The sequence below is a fragment of the Anser anser genome (assembly GCF_964211835.1).
Source record: "Anser anser genome assembly, chromosome: 6".
NCBI lineage: Eukaryota > Metazoa > Chordata > Aves > Anseriformes > Anatidae > Anser > Anser anser.
In genome coordinates, this window is record NC_139726.1 from 34,155,991 (window position 1) to 34,181,209 (window position 25,219).

At 44.9% G+C, this 25,219-nt stretch overlaps 1 protein-coding gene and 1 long non-coding RNA gene across 2 annotated transcripts; one reads left to right on the forward strand and one right to left on the reverse strand.

Annotated features, from left to right (window-relative positions):
• The first annotated feature begins 4,474 nt into the window (after positions 1 to 4,474).
• On the forward strand, positions 4,475 to 8,276 carry LOC310901791. Its single transcript, XR_014586162.1, has 2 exons — positions 4,475 to 4,575; positions 6,075 to 8,276. It is a non-coding gene; the product is annotated as an uncharacterized lncRNA (long non-coding RNA).
• Positions 8,079 to 25,162, reverse strand: FRZB (frizzled related protein). The gene is made up of 6 exons (XM_083842181.1): positions 24,591 to 25,162; positions 17,948 to 17,995; positions 13,256 to 13,321; positions 10,961 to 11,165; positions 10,660 to 10,723; positions 8,079 to 9,026 (listed from the first exon to the last, which is right to left on the reverse strand). Exons 1-6 carry the CDS (start codon positions 25,042 to 25,044, stop codon positions 8,916 to 8,918), a joined length of 948 nt encoding a protein of 315 aa, XP_083698307.1. The 5' UTR covers positions 25,045 to 25,162; the 3' UTR covers positions 8,079 to 8,915.
• Between the last annotated feature and the right edge of the window lie 57 nt (positions 25,163 to 25,219).

A 25,219-nucleotide genomic window follows, 5' to 3' on the forward strand; every position in this document is an offset into this window, starting at 1 on the left:
ATTAATCCAAACCACATAATTCACAACAGCATGAAACCTACCTACATCATTTTCGTTTATAGGTAGAAATAGGTCTGTAGGTCACACAACCATCTTCCACATACCACCGAAGCATATCATGTAACAAGACTCCTGATATGAAACAGTTTTGGAATCAGTCACAGTCCAAACAAACACTCTTAGAATATGATCAGATTAAGTTGTTTAAAGTAGGGGGCATGTGGAAGTCATCACAAGCTGACATCAGATGTAAATCAGGCCTCTACTCTGAAGGGGCTGAACACAGGGTAGGTTGTAGTGTAAGCTCAGCAACTTTCCTGGACTATTTCCTGTTCTCAAATGTTTTAGCAAAATGCTTTCTAAAATGTGATAGAGATCCAGAAGGGTTTTACAAAGTGCTGTTAAATGATATCTATCATTTTACTAGATGCTGGGGTTGCTACTTTAGAAAGCAGAATGCAAGTAGGAAAAAACAAACAAACTGCAGTGTTTTCCGTCGAGCAGGAATCAGACCTCAAACATACTTCAGATTCGACAAAGTATGTCAGCATGGAAAGCCTACCCGAAGCATGCCAGGAGACCCAAGAGGACCTTCAACATTTTGCTGAATCAATTTTCCAGTGAAAGCATGCCCTTGACAAGGAGGCATGTTTAGCTTCCTACAGAAAGTCCAGGAGATCCATTACCCGTAGGTGACAATGGCATTTTTGAAGATATCTGTGGATAACGATACTAGAAGAAGCAGTTACCTTCTATAGGCATGCCTGTCTTAGGTGCCATAAGAGACATTCAGAAACACCTCAGAGGTAAAAATATAACTATAATAACTATAATAAACTAGTTTAAGTTGTTTGGGAAAATAACAGCAATGACCTCGCCTACCATGTCTGATGGATGTGACACACAAGGAGACAATTCCTTTGACGTACCTTTGCAAAATGCGCAGTGTGATGATCAGAAGAGTGAAAGCAGCACACACAAACCCTCAGCCAAGTTGAAGGGAAGGCATCACTCACTGTTGCTGTCTGCTGGACAAGAGAGGAAGCTGCTGGACTCTTCCTCCGAGCCCTTGCTGACTTCCCCAGCCTGCGGAAGGGCCCGCTCCTGCCTCCCCACCCCGTTTGCTCCCCGCTCTGCACAGCACCACAACTAGGCTGAGCAGCCCCATAAAGACTGGACTTGGTGGCCTTTGGTCAGGGCAGGGAGCATGGACTGAGAGCAGTGAAGGGGAAAGCTGGTTGTTAAACAGATTTTCCAAGAACATGCTGGCAAAGGAAGAAATACCCTGACATTTACCTTTTCCTTGCAACCTTCCAGGAACAAAACACTCTAAAAGGCAGCTGAATGCAAAGACATGTCTCCTGGCTCTTTTGGAAACTGTCCTTGGCAAATTTGTCAGCAACTGCCTGTACCATTCTGCTAGTGTGTGGAAGGTATGAATTAATTCCCCATGGTTGATCCAACCCTCTAACCCTGCACAAATGTCTGCACTGAAACCAAGAATTTCCTTGCTCCCAGGCAGGAAAGGTTAACTCCTTCCTTGCTGAAACTGCAGCTTTCAAACACACACTGAGTTTCAGAGCCATTCAGCCAGCAGGAGCACAAAGAGACTTCAAACAGTCTTCAGGGTCTGCATCCAGTTTGATTTTTGGAATGAGGGAGTTCTTCAAACAAAATACCACAGGTCTGGTATCACTCGTAAAATATTGTGCAGCAGTGGGGGAAGTGCAGGGCTTCCTCTGTAGGTTGAGGCAAGAGGGTGATTTACAGACATGCCCAAGTGGTGTTTGGGATGAGCAATGAAGCCCAGCCTTCATTTCTTGTCACTAAAAGGCCTGAAAGCACATTGCATCCCCATCAGCCTCATGCAGCTGATGCTCAGAGACTTCCCGTTATTTCTATTCATCTCATTCAAGGACCGCTGGAGAAACACTACCCCAAACAAGCAGTGTCTGAGGAAGACAAACGAGCTCTCCTGGAGCTAAACATCTGGCAGACTGCAGAGGGATGGGGATGCAGAGAACCCCTACCTCCAAGCATATGGGCAGGTACAGATTTGTGGCAAAATCCTGCGAAACCTATTTCCCATTGGCTCCATCACGCATAGCCCATGGGAGCGAACCAGCAGGACTCACAAAGCATTATTTGCAAATGTAAATCAAGCTCCAGAGGCATCTAAATACTTAAGAAGACAAAGATGTAAATCATTAGGAAGGACATCAAAAGCTAAAAAGAGTTTTAGCTGAAGGCAGTCAATCAGTGCTCTGGGAATTAACAGCCTTTACAATGGCTAAGAGAGGGTTACCAGGGGTTCGGCATGAAAATTCAAGGATTAGAGACCTTTGAGCTAACCTGTTCTCAGGATAATGATGACAGGAATGTGGGCATCAGCATTTGCTTACGCTTTGCTATGTGATTTTAAGCAGGGGCAGGCCCAAAAGTCCGACTGATCTTCAGGGCCATTTAAGGTAAAACGCACATATTGGCTTTCCCAGTTGCTCCCAGAAATATCTGGAATGCACAAGAACATTTTGGGATCCAGCTGATAATGAGTGGTTTTCACAGCAGCCACGTGCTGCTGGATTGATGGGAATTTCTCTGCAACAGGGCTGTTAGCCCAAGGAGCCTCCCTAGTGTTTCTCAGAGCTGGCCCTCCTTCCAGCTGCATACACATGCTGACATTGAGCAAGAATAAATGTGCTAAAGCCCACTGAAATTCAACTGGCAAACTCTTTAACATCTTTTTTTTCCCCCTGAAGTAGCGTGTTAAGAACAGCCCGTGCCAGACTTTTGCGCTCAGGAAGCTGGGCAATGTGCTGCTCAGGATTTAGGAGTCACCTGGGGGGCCCTGCACACCACAGTGCTGATGGGTGCCCAGAATTCCTCCAGCCTTCCTCCTGAGCTGAAATATTTAGCACTGCATATTTGCACAGCCTGAAATATTAAATAGCAGCTGGCTAGGGGCTGGGGTTTTGTTGTTGTTTGTTTGTTTGTTATGCTCTGGTTTTCAGATTCAGTCATTTCCAGGGGCAAAGCTAGGGAAGAAAGCTTCACCCACCCACACAGGCAAGGAGAAGCCAGTCCTTCCATGCAGCAGCTCCAGCACATTCATCTCTGGGCGATTTGGGAGGGGAGGAATTTGACATTAAATCGTGAGTGTCAACAACGTACCAAGAGCTCTTTGACATTTCAGTTCCATTCCCCAGATGGGTCTGGTTGTTAAATTCCCAGAAGATGGAGCACATTCCCCTGTAAGTGATACCCGCAGACCACCTTGAAACTGGATGCAGGCTGCAGGGAGGGAGCGGACGTCCCCAGAGCCCAAAAGTCAGCGGTGGGAGGCTGGCTGCAGCTGCAGGAATGGGGCTGCAGCAGACAATGAGCGGAAGAAAGGGAGATAAGCAGCCAGGAAACAGGCAGGAGAAAACTGTGAGGCAGCAGAAAAGGGAGAGCTGCAAGGGGAAGAGCAAGACCAGCAACCAGCAGTGAACAGGAGGGAAGCCCGTATCGGAAAGAAAGCCCTCAGGAAACGTTGGATGAGGTGGCTGAGCAAGGATGCTGGGGGAAAGGCTCCACGAGGAAGGAAAAAGATGCTGGCAAGGGGGAGCAGAGGGACTAGCATTCTCTCTGTGAAGTCTGCTGGCGGATGGAGACCAGAGCATGGGATGGAGGAGCCTGGTCATCCCGTGCCATGGTGACCAACATCCAGTTAGAGAGACTCAGTCTGGAGCAAAAAATGGTGGTTGACCTGTGATGGTGTGATGGTGCCCTTAGTTACACATGTTCTTTATTTTATCCATGGGATCCCAATTTTTCTCTACTCAGTGCTCCCTTTCCCTTCACCAGCAGCTCCTAAAGCTGCCAAGCAGCCACCAGTTGCACAGTGTTTCAGCAGTGGTTCTCACAGGAGTGAATAGATTTGTCTTCCCTGAGAAGTGTTCATGCCATCTCCTCTACCTCCAGGTTCCCACCTTGAGACAGGACGTTTGGGAGGCTGACATGCTGTGTTTCACTGCGTAACACCTCATGTGCCATCCTTGGTAACCACAGAGAAGCTGCCCGTTAAAAAATACTGCTGTTTTAACGTGGCTGAGGGAATTCTGCATCTCTGTCCATTTCTTCAGTACAAGCCAAACACTGAGGTTACTGCTCATTTGGAAAGCTTCAAGCACAGCCCCTCCAGGTCAGGAGCACGGTCCTCGCTTTCCGGTGGTGTGGAAGCGTGGAAAGAACCCAGCACAGCTCACTGCCAGAGCTCAGGGGAAAGGGATGGAAACCCCCAGATGGCAGCTCAGTAGGGTGGACAAATACATTTCCCTCAAGGGAACAAAGCTTTTTTTCCCCCCAAAAGACAGAAAGCAAGAACATGCCTCTGACACATGGCTCACTTGTTTATCACTAGTAAAGGACAAATGCATCTCAGGAAAATTTACATTTTGTTTTCCTCCCTCCGTTCATTCATTTTACTGCAGGCTTGCAAAGATCTGGGAAGAAAATGCTAGCCATGCCTCACATACGATACAGCAATCAGCACTGGAGCCTGCATCTCCCAGTGCTCTACCACCAGTGTCCAAAGTGAGTAATAACCTGGCTAACACCTTAAGGGGGGATTAAAAATTCCTTCCCCAGGGATCACATAATGACTCCTATTGGATGGCAAGCTGTTGTACTGCACTATAGGTGAAGCCAAGCACATTTGTGTGGTTAGTGGTGCCAGGGAGCTGGGAGGCAGCTCAGAGGTCCCAACTTTGTGTGCTCTGCAAATTGTTGGACTGCACAGGGAATAGGAATTACCAGCAGGCATGGCTTTGGTCTCATTTCCTAAGAGTGAAGGGAACCAGTGGTAGCCAGCACCTCTTGCATAGCTGGATTTAAGCACTCCCCAGCTGTAGTACCTCCCCAGCACATAGTGTTCATTTGTTCATTCATCCTACTATCCCATTGCCTTACCTGCCTAATCTGCACCGCATACCCCTCGGGGTGTTGATTTTGGCAGCTCTCTCTGCACATTGTGCTGTCTGGTAAGCTGCTGATCGCACTGGCAGCTCCCAGGCTGGGGTCCCTACAGTCAGCTGCTCCCTAGCCAGCCCCACATTTGTTCAGGGTTTTAACTTGGTGTAGACATACTTATTGCCAGCACAGATATTACACTCTACTAATACTTGTTCTCAGGTTTGATACACCAGAATCTTTAAAAAAACAAAACAAACAAAACCCACCCTGATGCTAGTTAAGTCATTTATATAGTATTACTCTTTGATGCCTTCCCCTCCCTTTGAAGACACTGATGTTTTCCCTTCCACTTGAATCCCGACCCCCCCAGCACACACCCCGAGGATCCTGATTTGGCATTTTTCTCAGAACAAAGACTCCGAGAACAAGAGGCCTTTATTCTTCCTACTTCTGGCACTCTCTCTGCAAAGCTGTTAAAATGAACAGTGCTCTCGTTTGCACTAATTTGAAAGTTGTTTTCACCATATAGACTCTGCTTACTCTTGGCTTTCCTAGGAGGAATTGCACGTCAAAACAACTGTACACGGACTGAAAGGGAGGCATGTTATTTTCATGATGTTTCTAACATGCCCAGCACCTTCTGTGCAGATTTATTAACACTACGAGTGAACCCCTGCCAAAAACTTGACATGGCTCGTGAATAGCAACTTTGGTGTTTATTCCTCCTGCCTTCTCATCTGCCGAGCTGTGATAGGAAAGGGTGCCTTCTGATAAGCAACATGTCAGGCTAATTATCCGCAGGGATTTTAGGCTGCATATTTGCTCTCTGGAATAATATAACCCAGATGTGGGAAAGGCATGGTTTCAATCAATCCTTCTATACATCCCATGACACTTGGTCACATGTGCATGCATAGGTATGTGCATCACCCAGTGAAACAACCGCATTGTACACAATTAATAAGCTGGCTATCACACTTTTTGTTGTTGTTGTTGTTATGTGCACTCCTTGTATACAACTTTAGTGCTGCCTCCAAAAAAAACTCTAAAAGAGAAAGACTTTGCGTTTTCAACTGAAACAACTAAATGCTCGCGGTCATTACAGAGCACTCTTTCCACAGCTACAGAGATTTTCATAGCAGATTGACGACGACCCTCAAGTGATTTCACTGCAGGTAAAAATGGAAAATGAAGAGATACATGCTGCCTCTCTGCTGTTACAGAGGAGCTTGGGAAAAAGAGTGAAAACAGCTTTCTCTCCAGCATCTGGATGGCCATTCAAAGGGACTCACCAGCAAAGCCCCTGTTTGGTGCAGCCCATGATGTGACTGCCGTAACAGGTATGAACAAGCCCCCCCCTTACCTCTTCGACTGCTCTCCTAGCTGAGCAGGAGTGAGAGGTGACCAGCTGTCCTCACGAGCGTGCTGCAGAGAAACCAAACTGCTAGCACCTCCACTCACCTTCACAGGATGTCACGGTGCCCCACTGTCCTCGCTGAAAATGCGCAACAGCAGAGGTTAACAGCATTAAAAACATCTGCCCCACTCTCTGGTCATCGTGTTGTCGACTGCACAAAGACTGGGCACGAGTTCAAGCCTAGCAAATAAAGAAAGCATTAAGGACTTGAAGCTGACCGCAAACCAGCTCTTCTCAATAACTGAAGTGGAGCTACTGCTTTCCTTCTCTTTGTCCCCAGAAGGCATTACTTTCCCTTTGTCCCCAGCTAGTGTGATTAAAAGATGAAGAGCGTATCTTAGTTCCAGAGACAAATGGAGCAGATGCTAGATGGGGAGGAGGACCTTTACAAACAATGTAACTGAGTTAAATGCTACCTGTTAGCAGATGCTGACTTTCTTTGAGTGAAGGACTGAGTTATTGACGAGAGAGTAGCACTAGGCAAAGCTCAGCAGAATTTGGGGACAAAACAAAAAAAATTCACACCACAGAAACTAAAATATGTGAGACATAAATCTCTAATTGAGACTTAATTAAGTAGGGTGCAATACTACAAACTTACTAGCTTTCTTCAGACAGCTCTGAGGATGGGGTTATGAGCACAGCAGCAAGCAGGACTACTCAGAAGTTTGGTTATCTTGGCGTCTTGTGCAACAAACTTTCCTTCTAATATGAACTGCCTACTATTCACTGCATTAAATAAAAAGTCCAAAGCTCAATAAGTAAGTATGATTGATAACATTGGCGAGGGGCCTCACAGCACTTGCTGCTTACTCAACCCTTGACTCTGTTTGCTGCTGCAGTGATGATGTTCGTCCTGATGTACCTGCTGTATCCCACCACAGGCAGAGAGACCTGCTTGCTGACAGCATGGCTGGAAAAAAAAACAGGAGCCAAGCAACAAAGTAGATGAAAAAGAACAACGTCCAAAATAGACCAGAGCAAAGTATCCAGATATTGTTGTTTTGTTTAAATTCAGCTTTTCTTTTGAAATCCCTTCCACAGCTTCTGATCCAGCCTGCACAGTATCTGGAGCAAACACTGAACCAGCTGGAGACTTAATGTCCCACTTCAAACCTTCACAACCCATCTCCTCCCTAAACGACCCCTTATTTTTAAAAAACAAACAACAAAACAAAAAGAAAACCCAACAGATTTCAAATTTTGCAGGACACAGGTCTATGTTTCAACTTGCCTGATATCCAGCCTGAGGGAAAACTTGCCCTGAAACCTTTGGTTATTGACTGCAATCTTAAAATAACATTATATTATAAACATTCCCAAATACTTCTGGGTTTACTTGTTATTAGCACATTTTCAACCTAACAACTGCAGCACTTCTGTGTTAACAAGAGACAGCCCAAATGCATTTAAATGTGCTAGGGTGGCCACAGAAAATACAAGCTGAGAACCCAAAAACCATTTGCATCTTGAGTAGTTCCCCTCTGTAACTGCAAGTGGAGAGGACTGTTATTTTATTTACATCACTTTAATTTCTTTTGAGCAAGAGAGAATAGAAAAACAGAAGAACAGAGTGATAATTTCAAATACGTTGTTACTATCTGCAAAGAATTTTATAAAAGTACAAAAACAAAGGGGTTTTGGTTTTTATATTTTGAACAGCAATATAAAAATATGATGTTGGTTCAAAAGTCAGATAAGGTCCATGTTGAGAACTACAAGATTTTTATTGGACGTATTTTACTGAGCATTGAACACTTGCTTATGTAGGCACAGACTGAAGAATAAAACCACAAAATCCAAATGATAAAGTGCAGACCTGTACTGAGAAGCAGGCCTGGTAAGTCAGTCTATTCCTACAACTCAGCAGAGAGAAGAAAGAAGAGGAAAAAAAAAAAAAAAGAAACTGCCATTATAAGAGAAGAAGTGTATGATAAATTAAGTCCTGGGGTGGCACAACTATGAGGTTTCCTACAAAGTCCAGAATATTCAAATTTTATTTTCTTTTCCATTATTTTTCCAGAAGTGCCATGTGACTTTAACTGTGTGTAAATTAATACATATATGGCTATTTTGTTTCAGAATAAAAAATTATGCACTTACATCAACGAATTCCCCTCCCCAGCAAGGGGTTTCTGCAAACAATGACCATGGCTGTGACGAGGACTGGCCCAAGGAAGCCAGTGTGGGTCATGATTTAAAGATGGGTTGTGCCAAATCTCCTGCTTGCACCTGTTCTTCCCCTAAGAAGATCTGGGAGATAAAATGGCAACTTCAGCACGTCCTGACCGCTCCCCACCTCATAAGGGCAGTTTTTTCGTAACAGAAAAATATCTATATATTTCCAGAGCTTGCACACATCCAAAACCAAACCAAACCAAAAAGGCAGAAAACAAGAGGAAGAATAAAAACTAATATAAGCTAAAACATTATTCTGTAGTAAACAATAGAATATAACGTGCAATAGTGCAATTTCTCCTTTGCTGCTCCAACAGTGAAGTCTTGACAGATAGTCCACTGAATTTCGGCGTAGGGCACTTCACTTCTAGCTGCGAGCTTGCCGGGGGTTGCTGGCCTTGCTGGGCTTGGGCGCCGCATCACTTTGTCCTGGCTCTCCTTTCCCCTTGCCGAGGTGGCGGAGCTTTTGATCCCAGCGCTGCGTATCAAAATGCAGACGGATTGCAAAGAGTTAGCAGAAGAAGGAGCAGTAAGTTTTTATAAATAATAAATATTACAAGTAGGACAACTACGTGCATTTGCAAACAACACTGACAAAAAAAAAGCTGTCATTGTTGCCCTCACAATACTCTACGTTGGGCCCAACTAGAGGAATGTGAAGTTGTAAGTATTATTATTTCAAACAGAGAGGAGCATCCATTTCCTGGCCTGATTTTCTTGTATATTCTTTGAATGAAAGGGCCGATGCAAAGTACATTGGCTTCAGCAGAAAAGTGTTTCACCTTTTCATCGGCTTCTGCACCTCACAAACATAACACAGTCTGAAGTTATCAAGCCATCAATGCCATAAATTCCTAATCAGTAATTTCTTGCCCTTTATACTTTAAATTATACTACTAGTTTCCTGATGCAAGCACCACTGCTGTACCAGAAATCATTTCATATAGTGACACAAAAACCTTCATAAGCCTTATCCACAGCTAATATCTATCAGGACCTACCAGAACTGGAAGTGTGGCAAGAACGAACAAGATTAAGAAATCACAGGATTAGGAAAAAAATTAAAAATGGAGTTCAGTTATTGCTTTTTTATATCCGTGGGCCTCTTCACTGCTGAGGCTCTAGAGCCACCACAAAAACGCTCTGCATATTGAAACCCGTGCTGGACAGAAAAACAACTGAATTGAACTGAAACCAATCCCTAATACAAGGCAATCCCAGCTGTGCAAAACGTGAGAAAATAAGTGAGCTCCCAAGAAAGAAACCATAAATCACCCTGCCACCCCCAGGCTGGGACTGAGCAGAGATCAGCCCACAGCAGCAACGCGGTGTTTGCTCTGCGGCACTGCATCTTGGAAAGTTCTGCCAAATCAAACAGCAACTTGGAATAAGATCCCCATATCTTTTCCCTCATGTAATCTCTGTGGATGTACCAAATCTTGTATTTGTAACGAGAACAATATTTTCCTGCCAGTCACCATTAAAACAGTTGAAGAAAGATTTCAGTGGAAGAGGAGCCTGGTTTGCACAGGCACAACCACTGTGTTAAGACAGCAGTTAAGAAACTGTTTGAAAATAAGAATCTGTGTAAAATGACACTCCTAGCAATGTCAAAATCACCAATACTCTGCTGTGCATCGAAGCATAAAGGCCATGCTTCCAGGACTTGGAAGGTATTAGAATACTTTACAATTAGAAAACATTTGAGTATATTCTCATATATCGTTTACGTTTGTTGCTTCCAACTGGATACTATGCATAAAACGCAAGACTTCCTCATCATGCACCTCCGCGATCTAAGCCAGAGAGACAAATTTACAATATTTGCTAACCCACATAATTTGTGAACTAGATTTAAAGAGTATTAAAATCTGAAAAGTATAATTCTGACTTAGTCTGGAAGACACTTGTAAAGCTTTCTCTTTTTCATTAGCCTTATGATCCCAATGAAGTACATAGCGTTGCAGAAGGCACAGTTTGCCTACAGAGTTAAAACACTCCTATTAATTAACTGGGGTCAGCATGTGCATTTTCTTTCTTAATTTCGACAAGCTTTGGTAGCTGTTTCATGGTATTTACAACATTTGACTTCTGGTGAGCCATTTTCTTACCTTGACTTTTTTACCAAGTCGATCCTTCCATTTCTCAGCTATGGAGCCTTCCACCAAGAGTAACCTGCAGAAGGAGACAATCCAACATCAGCAGGCACGCACAACCTATACAACCCAAGACTCTGCAGGCCTGCAGAGCTCTGTGACCCTTGGCAGTCCCCCTAGCAGAGAAGATGATTATTATATTAGAAGGTGATCCAAAGAGTGACACCAAGTTTCTCTTAGCGGGTGACTCTATGCAAGCTCCAGGGGCAGGGAAACAAACAACAAATAACACCTCAAGGGTAATGCTGCAAGTTACCTGGAGCGCTCCTCATCTTCGTAGCCCATAATGATGTACTCTTCGTTGGCACTGAGTGGTGGGCACAGGCAGCCGGAGTTTGTGTAAAGGTTTACAGTGTCCTTTGGGATGTTCACAAGGGAAGATTTGAGAATCTCCTTTACTTCCACTACTGCAGTGACGTCGTGACATTTAGTCTTCACCTCCTTCACTTTCGCCCGAATGACTGGGAAGAAATGACAAAAAGTATAGTTAACGGCAGTGGATAATGCAGGTCACCCCTGGGCCGTTCTCAGTGACCTCTGGGATTAGTCTTTTGTATGGTCCATTATCAGGAGCTTAGCTGGACTCAAGCAACCCCCTGCCCCCATCTCTTCACTGCTTCACCCTCCACCAAGAGGCTGCAGGTAGCTGGGTATATCTCAAAACAGTGTGGGTCTCAAATAGGAATTATGTACCAGTTGGATTTGTGTCCTATTAAATTTGGGCTTTACTTTTAGCATCCCCTCCTCTTTGCTCTTTCCACTTCATGCATTTAATTCATTCCATGTGTGCCCTTCTTCTCCCTTGTGCTACAACTACTCCCTCTTTGACTGCTTGCAGCACACATGACCGAACTTAATTTGTCACTCTTGGCCTTTCACGAAATGTGAATATGCATTAAAACTTATTGTATCGCTATCTTTACTGGATGACAGGCCCTTACCTTTTTGATTCTCTCTCCACTGACCCAGCACCAATCTGCTCTGTTCTTTATGAACTCCAAACGCTCCTGATCTTGACCTGGTGACCTGATTAATTGTTTCTTCCCTTGCCCTTTCTTTTTGCCTTAAGTTGCATAGGAGGGAAAGTTGCCTTTCAAAGACAACAGATTTTTGGGCCTCTCGCGGTGACCAGTGAACTGATGCCACATGAAATGCAAAGCAAATCCAGAGGTCACACTCTAGAGAATATCACATCTTTAACAGCTTGCAAATGAAAACCATTACAGATCTGAAAACCGTGGACTTGTACAACTCATCTCTTCGCATATATTGTCCATAAAGACAATCAGCCAGCATGTCTTGCAGCCACATTAAAAACAACTGCCAACAATCAATAACTGTTATGCATTTAACATATTTTACCTAGTGATTCGCTTTCTTAAAACCTCTTAAGAGTTCAAAACAAAATCCTACTTCAGTTTGGAGTTCTTTCCAATGCATTTTGAAACCTCTTTAATTCCACAAGTGAGAAGAGAGGGATATAATATGACTGAGAATACAAAGTAGTGAGGGGTCATCTCCACCAGCTCCCGTGCAGCCATCTGCAGCATGCTCAGTGACTCCACCACGTGCAATGGTAGATGGTATGTAAACCCACTACAGAATAGCCTGTAGCAATTCCCCAAACAAATCCACCAAAACAGTGCAAAGCAACTAGTCACCCTCAAATACAACAACGTCTGACTGAATGCAGTTACAAGCTTTTAGCTGTCAGTAGGATTTATTTTTAAAAAGAAGCTTATCTGGCAACAGTTGGATAAATGCATAATCTTAATAAATATTAAGCAATCAGTACCACTGAAATGAATTGTTTAAGTTCAGTGAACTTAAGGCAGTTCACATGAGTAACAGGAGCAAGAACAGACCCGACTGTTCAATTCCCCTAAGTGATACATATTCATCAACCTCCTCGGCTTAATTTGGTTGAAACAAGCAGCATGAATAGAAGTAGCAGAGTGGACCTGTGATAGAAGACCGGGGCAATCTAGGCAACAGAAGACATAATACCGACACCGTGCACTTTTACAGGTGTTACTGCCAGCATAACACAGTTGGAAAGACGTTAATTGATGGCTTCAATGCACGAGAAGGCAAAAGCCTGGTATGTCTGTAAGATGCCATCGTGAGTTTGTAGGCCTAAGAATTGCCAAAAACATCCCTTCCTGTGCAAGCAGAACGCATCGGAGCTGTAAATCCAAGAGGAAGTTCAAGCGCAGCAGCCCACAATGTCACTTCTGCTAAATGACTCTTCACACTAAAGAAGTGCATGAACCCCAAATGCCCATGCTGACGCTGAAATAACTACCGTTCAGTGTCAACAAAGACACTCTTGTACTACCATATTAAGCTAATCCCCTTCATCCCTCTACAAACACTCTCAGTTTTGAATTTGGAAATGTTTCAGGCCACATCTGTAACAAGTACTACTGGATTAACCATCAGTAATTGGGTCCATGGGCTATTTTTGTGAAATTCTTCCCAGCCCCATTTAATTCTCTTACTGTAGCCTTCTCCTAAAAGGCTTGGGAGCTGGCCATGCAGCTGTCCTTACCGTAGTTGTAATTGTTGCGTAGATAAGTCTTCTGGGTAGCTTTTATAGGCTTGCATTTGCAGCGCTCTACAAAACAGAAACTTTTGTTTAGAAAGAAAACAGCATTTGTTCACTGACAATCTCCCCCAAACCCCAAGGTCACACCTGACAAGTATCTCCCTGAATTTACTTAGTTATTACAGAGAAGTTAAATGTTAAAAAGCACAGGGTACTTCTGCTGGAAGATGTTCTGAAACTGACCAGCAGAGGTTTCCAGAAGAAAATTGACAAGATGAAATTAAAAAAAAAAAAAAAGAATGAAAACAAACAGCAACAACAACAAAACCCTAGCCTCCAACAAAAAAAACACAACCATTTTTTTTCATATATGTCCTATAGGCAGTGCTTCATCTAAAATACAGATCCAACTGAGAAATTAAGGGCTACATTCAGCACAGGACTTTGACACATCCCAGGGCATAACTTCCAGGTCTCGTGTCAGTAGCAGAGAGTCCCTGGTCAAGAGGGAGCAGCAAGCAGTGGTCAGGCAGGGTGCTCATTCAGGACTTGGAGGAAACCCACCTGGCACTGGCACTATATTTCATCCTAAAGGTAAAAGCCATGTAGCAGCAAGGGATAAAGGCAAGAAACCAGGATCCTTCAGCGCAGGGATGTTGCTTCCTCAGTTCCCAACTAATTTCGCTTGAAACAACCTAAGGAGGGGCAGTGCTGAATTCTCCCTTAAGAAATTATGAGGACTGAAAATTCCTTGAGTAACAAATGTCTGCGTAGGTGTAACTAAAACAAGGAGCTACTTATGAGCCCGTGTTATGGAGTGTGGGACTGAAAACTGAGAGCCAGAGGAGGGAATGGAGGCATTGACCAGCAGGGCCAGCAGCTGAAAACCTCCGATTCAGGGCAACAACCACCTCATTGAGCACAGAACTCAGCAGATGCCTGCAGCTTGCGCTTTCCAAGGAGGAAAGATCAGCAGTTTCTTGGCAACATCCCCTAGAACCTACTGTGGTTCCACCAGCACACTCGCTGTCTAAACTAGGAAGAGTAACGTGGAGAGGCTGCCATCAGCCTCCTGATAAACCTACACCGTGGGCCATCGGCCCTGGGTATAATGGGAGCTTGTGCCAGACGTGTGGGATTTGGACACGCCTAACAACAAACCTGGGCCTCTTGCTCAGGCTCACTGTATAACATCGTGATCCTGTACCTCAGGTTTAATTAAAGCAGGGAAATTACTAGCCTGTCTAGCAGGATGGATGACCTTCAAAACACAACACAAATGAGCGCTGTCAGAGCAGCACACCCAACGGTATGGCTTCCAGACAGCTAGAAACAATACTGGAGATAAAAACACTTAGTATCCGGAGAGTGCTAATGCTGAAGCCCCGGGCTCCTACCAATATTTCACTGCTGGGTATTCTAATGCAGATATCCATTTCTTTCAAGCTAGCGTGCAATTAGTTTGGTGACCTCTCACTGTCAGACCCAGCAAGAAATGTCACCCATTTCCAACCACAGGTCCCAGTATTACACATGCGTGGTCATCCAGTTTGATGTATCAGTGGAAACAAAATCTAGTTCGGGAAAGAACAGGTGAGCTGTGAGTGTGACTCCGGTGTCCTCACTCGTACTCTGTGTCCTAAATACCACCCCTGCCTCCTGGCTACATTTCACCCAGCATTTGAGTGAAAGAAGACTTGATACAGCCTATTTCTATACATCACTGTTCTAAAATAATGACACAAGGGATTTAGTTAAATCCACCATGAAGAGTTTGGGGAAGAACTTTTATTTTCTTTTTAAGATTTCTGCATTAAATACAAAGATGGTATCTTGTGGTTATGGACTTCTCAAATTATTATTTATTTTGGATTGCAAGGATTTTTGTAGTTGAAAGTACAAAAAATACAGGAAAGAGAAGAACATCTCACAAGAAGAATTGTTTCCTTGAATTTCAAATGTCCTCAGGAATCTATATATAGGATCCTACAGACTTCAGCTTTTGTATGGGAATGTGTTAAAATAATAAAAGCTGAGAAGGGAAGTGATTTTTGGCTTCCCTTCTGCCTGTGGGAGCTCATACATATTTTAGACCAAATTATGGCCCATTTTATAAGCTGCCTCAAAACAGGCCATACAAGAGGCGCTCCTATGACCCACACTCACACGGGCATGTCGGCATTCACATCCAACACGTTTTACACTCTAATTTTCTCCTGCTCAATGACACTTTGCTCTGTGGCACAAGTAGAAAAATATAGTCTAAATTACAGGACAAGAATATATAGCCTCACAATTCCCTTCGTTTTAAAGTAATACTGGATTGCCTTTTAACTTTATTTATTTACTTTAAATTTGAGGAGTGCCTTTGATTATTCTTGGTGTAGAACTTACTGGATAGACCTGCCTGTGTTCTTCATGAAGGGTACCTTCTCACTGTCCTCGTCCTTTACAAATTTTATATTTCCAAGAACTTTACAAAATGAAGCATTGTTTCTAATTACGACTTAGAAATGCAGAGACTGGCACAGGGGCACTTGCCAAGGTCAGCCAGCTGTAGAGCGAGAAGCAGCTCATCTCTCCCAACGCCTGGTACAGTGGCTTTCAAAGGGAGCACAACGTGAGTATTAGAAAACACTATTTTGATTGGTGCATATTACTTGTAAATCTGAGCCTTCCCAGAGCAGGGAACATCCACAGAGGGTGGCTGCAAAAGAATTGTGTTAAAAATGCACTATGTCTCTTGATGCTAAGGGCAGGTCCCATTTGACGTGATTCTCTCCTCCAAAGCCACCAGAAGAGCTCTGAAACTGCAAACTCATTATAAACCAAGACAGGGAGCAGAGGCTCACATCAGTTTGGGCTGAGATCTCAGCTGACTTTTCCATTAAATATTCTTTTTTAATACAAGTCAACACAGTACTAAAGTATACTCAGCATCTATACCATGGGAAACATCTCCCTGTAAATACCCAAACCAATGGATTACAGGGGAAAAGATTCTCTGTTATAGCTGCTACCTACAAACATGCCATCTTAAATACACGTGTGCACAACCTAAACATGTGCTCGAACCTGGCAAATGTTTCCCTGATAAGTTAATGGATAAAAAAGCCTGGAAAAAATGTCTCAATGACCTGAAAAGCATCTCAGGAAGCTGACAAAAATCTAGTTTACTTCCAAGAGGCAAAAAAGACAGCTGAAATGGGTATAGCACATTGAACCACAATCTGTGTTCCTACAGTAAAAGCTAGCAATGAAAACATTGTCCTTCTTCTTCATCAGCTCTGCATCTTCACCCTCTCTTTTGGATGTGCGTTTTCAAGTCTGCATCCCTAAAGACAGGCAGTTCTGAAGATATGTTTAATATTTTTGATATAAGGTGGCAGGAGATCAGTGCTGAAGTTAGCAAAACTTGGTATCTAATTGTACATTCCACAACCATATTTAGGTGCTTACATTAATAAACTGGACATCGGCATGTACTGTAGCTGGTCAGCACCTCTGGAGAGGAAAACTTCCATGGGAATGGTAATAAAATTCAAGAAAACCTATAGTCATTGGCTTGCTTGAACAACAAATGCACCTTTTCTATAATCTGCTAGCTACTGAACTGGGCTTTGCTTTGCACTGCCTGTGAATAGCGGCAGCACTCAAGGGATTTTACTTAGTTCCAGCAAAAACAAAATGAAACAACAACAACAAAAAAAGCAACAGGGGAGCTGTTGGAATAAAAACAGCCTCAGAAGGTCTCATTCTCCATCTCCTCAGGTTAACGAGAGTTTTGCCATTATCTACAGAGAGGTCAGAATTTAATTTGCGAACTTTCAAGTCAGAATGAACAACGACCCTGTTTTTACCCTCAATGACTGAGAGAGCTAGCCTACTCACCAGTGCGCCACAAAGGGAATTAAAATTAAGGAAAATAGGGCAGAAAGTGATATATTTTTCCTTTTCAACTGAATCTCAAACAGCCTGCTTGAATCTAGCCTCCTTTGGCTAAAACGAATAAATAACAAAAGGAACATTAAATCTCTAACTTCTTTCACTTTACTTCTGCAGCACATTACTATGAACATCTGCAACTTCACTGCTTCTTTCCTTACAACTTACAGCAATGGTATTTATACATGTAAAGACATTTCTTTTGGTACGTACAGTCCCAACGTCCTACTGTGTCGCTTTGTGGTTTAAACACTTGGGATTTTCATCATTGCAGTAAGCATTTCTCAGTTAAATAAAAACTCATACTGGTATGCTAGTTAAAGCCTGCCAACGACTACAGCATTATTTTCCTCCCTGCATTTTCAGTTATGCATGGAAAAACAACTGGAAGAGTTGAAGAAATAATGACATTTTTGGTAGGAGGGAGGAAAATTCATGTAATAATCATTCTCACTGTTCGAGACAGAACTCGTCATGAAACCAGCACAGCCACCTTGACTTCATGGGAATTTTGCCCTGGCAAAAGCAGAAGAAACAAGAGCTGGAGGGTTGATTTGGCCAGAAGCACACAGGTTTACCAGCCCCAAATCTCACCTTCCTGTGATGGATACAGGTACAAGTCAAAAGCACAATCTACAGGATCTCAAGACAAAGCAGGGTGTTTATGCATCACTTAGTACTGCTCTTTCTTAAGTATTAAAAGGACGTGCTTATGCAGCTCATTATACAGCTTTATAAAAATGTACTCACCGATGCCGGAGCCTCTACAGTTGCCATTATTAGAATCCATCGGGAAATCTGGCACAGATTTGTAAAATACAGAAAGAAATGTTAGTATGTTTAATAGTGGATTATTTCAACACACCCCCATTGCAATGCTTTCTCTTTCTCTCATATTTAGTATATTAAAACTTAATGAATAATCAGATTGTAATGTTCCAGAGGCCAGCTTGTTCCTGCTAGAGTTGACATCAATTCTTATCTGCACTTCATCCAAACACAGCACACAACATTACTTGCTGAAGCAGATTAAACAGCCCATTTCTAGAGGTGCACAGACTGGCAGGTTTAGGACAAGGAGGGAAATTTATGGCAGGAATTAGCAGCATCTACAAAAAGTACACATAGTGTTTGCATTTCATTAGATGATGAAGGAGAAATTACTTTTGGTTTGTTTTTTTGGTTACTGAGGAAATCAACCACAATCGTATCATTGAAGCAAATGCCAAAACAAGTATTTCAGACCTTCCCCTTCCCCTCAATTTAAAAACATGCTGATTATTTGAAGGACAGATAAAGAACAGGACGAAAAAAACCAGGCCCTGTGCCAAACTTCCAAAGAACTGCTTTTGGATGCACTTGTACATAGAATGTGCCTTGCATTAGTGAAATGCATAACTTCAAATCTATTATTAAATTGCACAGTTTAATGGACTTACACATATACTTGATCTTGAAAAACGAGTATGTTAACGCATACAACCTTGTATAAGTTAAGAAAAAAGATGCAAGAGAAACAAGACTGGGGAGAGAAGTAGCATACTTTATTAGAAGGACAAATAAAATGGGAAACAAATGAGCTTTCAGATCAAGCCCCCTTCTGTAAGCGTTCACGCCCAAAAGTTTCCGCAGGTTTTTCAGCTGTCGAAGCTGGTATCGTACCAACATCATCTTTCTTAGATGCTTACATTGTCTTGGATACAACAACCTTGCTACTGCAATACAGAACAAGTGAACACACAGCCACGTAACAGCAGCTCCTCTCTTGCAGCTGCAGCTGTAAGGACATGGTTGCAATATGGCCTCAGCTGATACTTGGCATAGGTGAAGGATTTCGACGCACAGACTAAATTTTAAGGGCAGGGGCTGTTATTTAATCATAGATTATGTAAATACATAATTAAAATACCTGTTTACGAGAGATCTAGTATTAGTTATTTGATGTTCCAATTTGGCCATATATTTCAAATAAAAAACATACCTTCATCTCAATGCATATTTATCTTTGTACTTTTCATCGCAACATGAAACTTCCCTTACATAAACGGAGATAGGTTAAAGGATAAGCAAGATGCAAGGAAATCTGAAAAACATGCAAATCACTTACCTACTTAATGATTAATTTCACAAAATTGGGACTTCAGAGGTAAGTACTCCTACTCACTATGAAATTTTTGACTTTTTGCTCCTAATGAGCAAAAGATTTAGCAAACAGTCTTGAATGATTGCATAGATGCTCCTTTACGTCCAATACCCAGTTGCTACCTCAAATCAAATGCGCTTTCTTCCAAAAAAAACATCAAACTGCTGTGGTACGTTAGCTTGTGGAACAAAAACAACATTTTAATGGTGCCAGTTTGGTCTTCAGTAACCATGTACTTCCATGGTAGCTGCAAGGCTTTTCCATGCTGCCTTCTAACAAGTCAAGTTATACACACTAATCCTTACTTATGAGTTTCATTTGGATTAATCACCAGGGCTATTCTTGAATTTTAAAAAATAAGTTCTTATCATCAGGTGGTGGTGGAAGATTCCTTCTGGCGTGGTAACAGCATGACGAGTGCTTGAGCCTCCAGCCTGGTACTTCTCTGGCTGCTCCCATGGCAGACACAAGTCTGCAAGAGCTCCCAGCAGCAGCCTCGTGTTGGGTTTCCTTGGCCAAATTCCCTGCTTGCTTTTAGGGCTGGCTGGCTTTGCAAATGCCCTAGACAACTCCTTCTGATGCTTCATGTGACACAGCAAGCTCCAATCTTGACAAGATTTCATTAATAACCATTTGACATGACAATAAATCTGTATGTTAGGGTACAACGCCTGAATTGCAACCACAGCTTATTGAATTTGAAATCGAACCTACAACTGGATCCCGTTTGGTACCACTCCAGCATCAGCTGAAGGTCCAGTTCCCTCTGGTATTACACCTAAACACAATGCAGAGCTATCCTCATTTGCACTGGCTGAGGAACTCTCCTCAGAAGTAACGCTGATGCAATGAGGGTGGTGAACACTCAAGGTGCCTAATATAAGCCTGCCACCACAAACACACACCAAACTGAACTGCTTTCCACGAAACGTTCTCTTCCACTCCTAGTTACGCAACTTAATTGTATTATTATTTTTACAAAACCAAATTCCAGCACACCACGACCTCAGCCCTCTTCCTAATTCTGCACACATTCGTTTGCCAGGCCACACGCCCTACCCCCAGGCCAGTGGCTATGGGTATATGAGGAGACAGCTGGCTGCGCGGCAGGCGAGTAGCTCAGAAGGTGTGTGCAGAGCAGCTGTTCAGGGAAACGGGTGCAATTTCTGTGCTGTGCTCAGGCTGCGGCGCGTGGGGTATTGTGCTCTGCAATTGTGGTCAGCACGCGGTGTTTGTCCGTGAACGACAGAGGAGTAAACAGGCACCTTCGTGTCACTTCATGACTCATCTCCTGACTTTGGAGGGCTTGGGACAGACGAGTACCAGCCTTAAGGCGATGCTAATCATTCTCAGGACACTTGTGTGTGTTGAGGGACGAGTGGTTTCTACTGAAGGAGAGAAGCGCAGGCTTGGGCAGGCAGCAGGAGACCTTCCCCACTACATGACACATCTTGGGAAAGGCTTCCCGTTCCCCGCTCTTCTCCATGGCCATCAACAGGTCAGGCTCTCCCCACCTGGTCCCTTCCCACCTACCAGGGAAGGGAGGAGGACAAAGGTCTGGGCCAGCCCAAGCAGCAGCCACAGCACCCCAGTCTCTGACCCCAGCTGTCGGACAGGCAGGGAGGAACCTCTCCATCAGGCTTGTCCACGTGCTGCTTGGACCTCCAGTCGTCAGAATGGCACAAAAAATGAAAAAAGCTATTTTTAAAAAATAAACAGCTGACTTCCTATTGTTCCTCTTCTCTTCAGCGTGGGCCTCTTTGCCAAGTTTTGTCTATGCAAAACAATCTTTTGAAAGAAATATCTGTCAGCGATGATTAGCAGAACTGCCAAAGAGGAAATATTCTCCAGAGCTCCGATTCAAAGGCTTCCTACTAAATCCTGGTTAAGAGTGGGGGAAAAAATCCAAACTGATTTTTTCCAATAAGCTGTTTTAATTAATCATTTTTCAGAGGAATGCTATTAAAAAACAAAACAAACAAACAAAAAAACACGAACGAAGAGAAGATAAAAGCCGCTTGCATAGTAAGTGCACAAAATAACAATTCTCGGACCACAGGTTTGGGTGAGAGCCTTGGGAAAAAGGAGCAATTTGGCAAAACTTACTTTTGACATCTCAAGTATCTTATCTAACTGCAAGAAAAGAAAAAGCACAAACAACAAAAGTAATGTGAAGATCAATCCCGGTTAAAACTGAATGCAGACCATGTGAGCTCCAAGACCACAGGGCGGCTCCGTAGGCAAACGATGATGCTGAGCCCCTCATCGCCCACTCCCACCAAAATGGAGCCGGTAGGTTCAGAGCCATCACCAGGTCAAGGAGCAGAACGTTTCCTCTCACTTCCATCCCCAGATCTGTCAGGTTTTGATTACATTTAATGGCACAGATCCTGACTCTACGCTTAGACAACAAAAGCCACCCTGGGGAATTCAGTCTCTGAAGGCAGACAAACTGAAGTCAGAGTATAGTGCCACCAGGGGCATCACCATTAACAAGGTCTTCTCCAAGGCTCAAAGCCTGCGATTATTTTATACTTTAACTAAGAAATGAGACTGCCTGCAGGTTTTGAGCAAATGGCTAAAATGAATCTCAGCTTTAAGATGACAACCTCGGAAAAACTGCTCAGCCTTGGCACGGTCTCAAATCCTCCCCTAACACTCTTGTGTGTTTTGACTGCCCTAAGTAGAGCTATGCAAAGCACAAGCAGGAGCAAATTTGATCTTGAGTTTCGAAACCACTCCTTTGGAAATGAAGTTCACAATGTGTGAAAAGCAAGCATGGGAAAGGGTTCTTTCGCTTTTGTTTGAAGTGTACTATGACAAATTCAGATAATGGGTTACTATAATTTCATCTAGGTGTACAGGCAGATGTAGAGGACTTGGACTACATGGAGAAACCATGGCTTCATTTAAGATCTAAGAACACGTCTCCATCAATTAAATAATCTTTCCTTTTCATTAATGTTTAAGAGGTTGTATTTCTGAAGGGACTCGGAATTCTAATCCCCTGTTTTATGATGATCACCCAAAATGGTTCTGACGCTTATTGTACTCATTTATGATGTTTCCCTTTTCTCCAACATCTCACTGATGGCCTGATGTGCCTTCAAGCCACTTTTATGTCTACTTTTAATCCAGGCTGCTCTTCTTCCAGGTCAAAGGGATGAAGTACGTGCAGTGACGAGCAGATGGTTTGGAGCAGCAGAGAGGCCACTTTGACTGATACAGAAACCCACAAGCACTTAAACCAGACACAGATCTCCATGTGATAGGAGCAGGAGGACTCCTGCCGTCTCCTGGGGCAGCAGCATGTGTGAGCTTCCTAGAAGTAACAAAACACTTAAGAAAATCAGATATGGTGAAATGTGACTGCCTTTACCAAGGCACCACTCACAATTGCTCAAGGTAAACATCAAGGACTGCAAAGTCACTCCTGCACCTACTGGAAAAGCTGGACATTCACCTATTTTCCTTAAGTATGGCCCACCGATATCATGACTTTAACATTTGCAGAGCCAGAAATTCAACCGATGGACCTGTTCCCCAGTACAGGCAGCACCCAGTTCCCTCTTCAAAGCAGGGACAAACATGTCAGTGGAGACAAGAACAGCGCGAGAGGCAGCAGCAGGGGAGCACACAGGCTGAAGTGTGCGTGCCTCTGAGCATCAGCAATGAACATTTTGGAGACCAGCACAAGCCCAGGGGTTCCCCCAGCCCCTCTTAACTCTGCCTGCACAGCTTTCCTCCAGCTGAGCCCTAAACAAAGCACTTCCACTACCCTTAGCAGCCTTCTCCATCACGGACATAGCAGTGGCTATTTGATCCCCAGCAGGCACGGGGAGCACAACTGATGAGGAATCTTTCATCCCTTACTGCGATATCAACCGAAAAAGAAACAAGTGAACTTCAACTGATCTTCAACTTGGCATCAGCAACATGAGAGCCAAGACCAACTGCTTCAGTGGTGAGAGGGAGTTTTAGCAAGGTGTGTCCTTGGTCAGAGGAGCCTTTCCACCTCATGTATCAAAGACCCATGGTCTGGAAAAAGAATGGAAATGGGGCTTTCTGACCCGTGTCTCTGCTCTGATCATGATAACCATCTGACCGTGCTGTCCTTCAGGCTGCCACCTTACCAAAAGGACAAGGCAAACATGTTAAAATCCTCACCAGAACTAACTCGGAGACCTTGGGAGGACAGAACAGTCAACTACTCTTACTTCGCAGGCAGCATACTCCTTTATTAAAACAAAAAATCAAGATTTCACTTCCAAACAATAAGAACACCCTCTTCCACAAGAAAAGACTGTTAAAAATGGATTTATGTTTCTGCCTGCTCTATTAGATGGGGTCTGCAAACAGCCTGAGGTCTGGGAGTGCTGAGGAGATCAAGCAAGAGCAGGTATTCTGTGTGCCAGCTGTCCAGCAGCTTGCTCTCCGTGTCTTCTAGTTGGCTGCAATCCTTTATTTGGAGAATTAAACTTGGAAGTGTTCACCTTACCTCTTCCTCGAACAGGAATCCTTCCTTCTGCTCTCTAAAGGAGCATTTTTATTCCCTCAAGAAGGATTCTTTCAGTCTGGTGCATAATGCATCAGTTCAGCATTTTGAGCCCAGAAATGAGAATGTCATCAGGTTCTCATTCACTGAAAGAGAGTTTTCATGGATCTGGCACTGGAATCCCTCAAAGAGGTCATTGTGCTGCTGAGGTCCTCAGAAATAGGTAACTCGGGGGCAATTTTAGCAAAACTTCCTCCCTCCAGGTTTGACTGCGATCGCTTTCGAATCACTGCAGCCTTGCCAAGCCTTGCTGGGTCTGGATCTGTTTTTGAGGCAGTTTTGCAGGCACGTCGGCGCTGCCGAGAAAGGTGCTCGGTATTCGAGACCTTCCCCAAAGTGTCCCCGGGGGTCTGCAGCCTTTGGAGGCGGCAGGAGGGGGTCCGCCGACACGGACCTGTGGTGCGTGGGGGGACGGAGGACAGGCAAGAGGGGCACAGCGGGCGGCAAACACCCCAAGAGCTGGGGCTGCAGGGGTAGGGGCACCACGGGATGGGGTCGGGCAAGGAGCCTGCAAGGTGCGGGGCTCCCCTCGCCAAACCCCGCTACCCCTGGCCCCGGGGGAGCCCCAACCCGGGGCCAGCCACCTGCGCCCGTCGGGGCTGAGGCCGCCTCCCTCCCTCAGCGGGCACCCTGAGGAGGAAGAGAAGGAGGAAGGCTGGGGGCCAAGGGCGGGGGGGGGCTCGGCGGGCACTCACCGGCGCCCTCGGCGGTGACGATGGCCTCGGGGGAGATGCAGACGCCGCGGTCGTAGAGGGGCAGCTCGTCGCAGGCCAGGCTCTCGGGCCAGGCGTGCCGGTAGCGGACGAGGACGGGCTCGCAGCCGGCCCGGGCGCGCTCGCAGACGGCCCGGCAGGGCTTGATGGGCTCCTGCTGGAAGTCGATGGTGCAGATGGGCGCGTACATGGCGCACAGGAAGAAGAGCAGGTCCGGGCTGCAGTTGGTGCCCAGCAGCCCCTCGAACTGCTCCATGGCCAGCACGGCGTTGGCCTGCGTGCTGTGGTGCAGGTGGTTGGGCATCTTGGTCACGTTCCAGGGCAGCGGCCGGCACAGCGGGATGCGCACCGGCTCGCAGGCCGCCGCCCGCCCCGCCGCCGCCCGCCCCAGCAGCAGCAGCGCGGCCAGGGCCAGCGCCCGCAGCCCCCGCCGCATGCCGCCGCGCCGCCCCGAGGGCTGAGGGCACCGCGGGCTCCGCGCACCGGCGGCCGACGGCTCCGGGCCACGAGCGGCTGAGGGGCCGAGCGCCGCCGCCGCTCCCCCGCTCGGCCCCGGGCCCGGCCCCGGCCGCGGGCCCGCCCCCAGGGCAGGGAGGGCGCGGGGCAGGGCC